The 3,052-nt window shown below is 36.7% G+C and overlaps 1 protein-coding gene across 1 annotated transcript in view; it reads right to left on the bottom strand.

The window, feature by feature from the left end:
- Positions 1-1,021: 1,021 nt before the first annotated feature.
- Smp_002960 (putative pelota) overlaps positions 1,022-3,052 on the bottom strand; it is a gene marked incomplete at its 3' end in the record, with an annotated part of 8,427 nt that continues 6,396 nt past the window's right edge. Inside the window, exons 3-4 of the mRNA XM_018796377.1 lie at positions 1,773-1,945; positions 1,022-1,122 (exon numbers count right to left, since the gene is read on the bottom strand). Coding sequence (XP_018650595.1) covers positions 1,022-1,122; positions 1,773-1,945 — 274 coding nt within the window. The remainder of the gene's footprint in view (positions 1,123-1,772; positions 1,946-3,052) is intronic.

Here is a 3,052-nt window from a genome sequence, read left to right as displayed (position 1 = left end):
TACGTGGATCAGTTGAAGTTAGACATATAACACCGTTGGATGCCAGCTTAGTGGTCTACCGGTTAAGGGCTTCGGCTCGAGACCGGTAGGTCCTGGGTTCGAATCTCGCGAGAGCGGGTTCGTGGATGCGCACTGCTGAGGAGTCCCATAATAGGACGAAACGGCCGTCCAGTGTTTCCAGGTTTTGCATGGTGGTCTAGCTTCAATTGACTCACGCTTTCAACCTGAGTATTAGTACATGAATATTTTCGATTTCAGGTGTTTAGAAATAGTCGGGAAGAACCCCTGTTTTAGATGCTTTTTCACCATCCAAAAGGGATTTTCGCTCCCGCATCACTGTCCATAATCAGCAAGATGGTCAAAAATAGCTGGAAACGTCAATGGATTTTAGGACTTTTACTAAACATGGTGACTTCAAAACTGGTAATGTGGTAACTTGGACTGACACACATTTGTACAAATTCACAGGTTTTATTTGCTGAAACAATTGCTAGTTTGACACAAGACTTGAAAGACCTGGGTTATTTTTATACAAGGGAAACGACTGTCATCCAGAGGAGGTTAGAACGTAAGTTTCATAAGCTTACTTCTTCCTATCGGTAATTGTAAGTCCGATTAGCGAATCCATCTGCGTATGTCAAGATCATCCCCGAACTAAGATATAATACGAAATTATTTTTAAATTTAAGTAAGATACTATAGAAATAGCAAACACTTAAAGATAATTTTGTACAGGAGAGGCAAATGAAAGTAAAGAACCTAGGATTTGGCACAAATGGATACTGATTTCAAGTTACATGATATTACATAAGCACCACAACAATGTAAAAACAGCGCTAAGGACAATTAAAGAGTGAAGATGATAATAATACTAACAACGAACTGAAAGAATGAGGACGTCAAAAAAGAGGTTAGTGAAAATCAGAATGATAATATTGATAGAAAGACTCAAACGATAATATACATGTTTACCTATGGAAAAAACTCATTGAGCACAATGTTAGGTAGAGAAACTAATTAGTTAATTATCGTCATCTTCAGAACTATTCGATTCGTCATCTGTCACGGGTTCAGGTATTGGGAAGCGCAATATTGCTGCTACACCTGATAGTTGGTTAAGCTCTACAAATTTTTATATCATCAAATTTAAAAAGGTAAGACTCGGTTATGACGTTAATTAATGATGAAAAGTGGTTTAATTACTAAATTTAATATTAGATACACGAAAAATGATAACTAGCGACACAACAATTGAACAGAAACAGCTATTATTACTTAAGAGAAGAAAATGTTCCGGTGTTTTTATAGATAGATTCAGAATAAGCGTTTCACTGGTAGTTTTGCTTGCATATATTTGGATTGTTATAAACACCAGGAAGATTGATATAGACAATGTATCTGTCTCCCTATTAAACGTAAGTATACTGCACAGAAGATTTTTGTGCATTATCTTACGATTGTCAGAAGTGATCTTTGAAGGTAGAAAGTATGCCGTAGTTCGCTATTATTAAATCATGGATGTTTTCCAAGCATTGTTCGCATGCGGCGGAGTTACGGAATGATTAATGCTAGGGTTGAAGGAAGATTACAACATAAGTAGCAGTTCATAGGTTGGCAACGGTTCAGAACTTCACTAAGTAAGGTGATTGGGATATTTTATGCATGATCAACTACAAATATCATTTAGCTCTCGCGTGAACAGTACGCAAAAATTATTACTACTATTATAGTAGGTAAGAATATGTAACGATAGGAAAAAAACTCACGTTCACCAGAAACATGTAGGCTTGAAAATATGCGTACAATGCCTTGATTGTCTTTAACTTGGTCAACTAACTCCACATATTGTTTCCTTTCATTTAAATTGCGTGAACGGAATAATGCATCAGTTATCAGTAATGTATCAATAGCGCATGCGTCAGCAGCTGATTTAACATGTTTATAACTGTGTTCAGGTTTGAATTAGATAAATAAAATGCACAAAAAAGATTAAATGAATCAACTGAGAAAAAGAAATGTAACATAGTTACTACTACGAATACTATTTATCCAACAGAGCAAGGTACCAACAAGTTCTTGAGGGTAGTTTTTGGAGATTTAAGAAAAAATATAGTTTAGAGACGATTTTCGTTGTCAACTGACATTAGCTATCACTCTCGAGATAGCTAACTCTCAACAGGACTTAAATAGGGTTAATCTCGATAGTTGGTCACCGATGGGCAAACGATTACTGGTTATTAACCTAGTTGCCCTGTAGAGATTTGTATTTCCTGAATATCATAGGTAGTCGAAAGAAAATCCAGAACCTAGAGTTCCTGCTGGTTGGCACTTGTCACGAAGACTCACATGTGGTCTTTAAATACGGTCGCTCGCCGTGGGATTTTCACCTGAGTTACACAATTTTACAATCTGATACATTACTACTGAACTATTGGCCTTCCTTAGAATTGAGATGTATAGCTTGACCACCGAGTGGTGGCCAATGTCAAGTTTTTCTAGGCCTTAGTGCTCATTCAATTCTATCGATAAGGCTACCATGAAATGAGGGTTGTGCAGAGTATACATTCACTTAATTAAAAAATATGGATTATTGAACTTTAACTCAGTCATTTAAATGTGCGTGCTCTCTACTAGACTTGAGGGTCCTGTTGTAGTGAACGAGAAAACCAGCGAGGACAACCTAATGTATTTTAGCACAACGTTACAGAATTTCTTAGTAAGATCTGAGAGCCATACAGTAAATAATTAATTTGCAAAATATCCATCAATTGTCTCAGATTTTGTTGTTCCTTCGTTTCTATGCCAATTACTCTCTGCTCTTGTTCTCTTCTCTTCGATTTTCTCAACCTTCTACCGCCAGGCATTCTACTTTCCATTGGTGATATATATTACTTATATCTGTCGACACCAGTAGCCCACACCACACTGTGACTAAATCCTGTATGGATGTGCATAACTGAGTAACTCCACACTAGCATGAAACAGCTGTTATGTGCTCAGTGATTTTGAATGGTTTACTAAGTGATGACAGTTTATGATAATAGAAATAATC

This window comes from Schistosoma mansoni, chromosome 2 (genome assembly GCF_000237925.1).
Source record: "Schistosoma mansoni strain Puerto Rico chromosome 2, complete genome".
In the NCBI taxonomy this organism is placed as follows: Eukaryota; Metazoa; Platyhelminthes; class Trematoda; order Strigeidida; family Schistosomatidae; genus Schistosoma; species Schistosoma mansoni.
The sequence above is the reverse complement of the archived record's forward strand: the minus strand, read 5'-3'. Positions and strand labels throughout refer to the sequence as shown.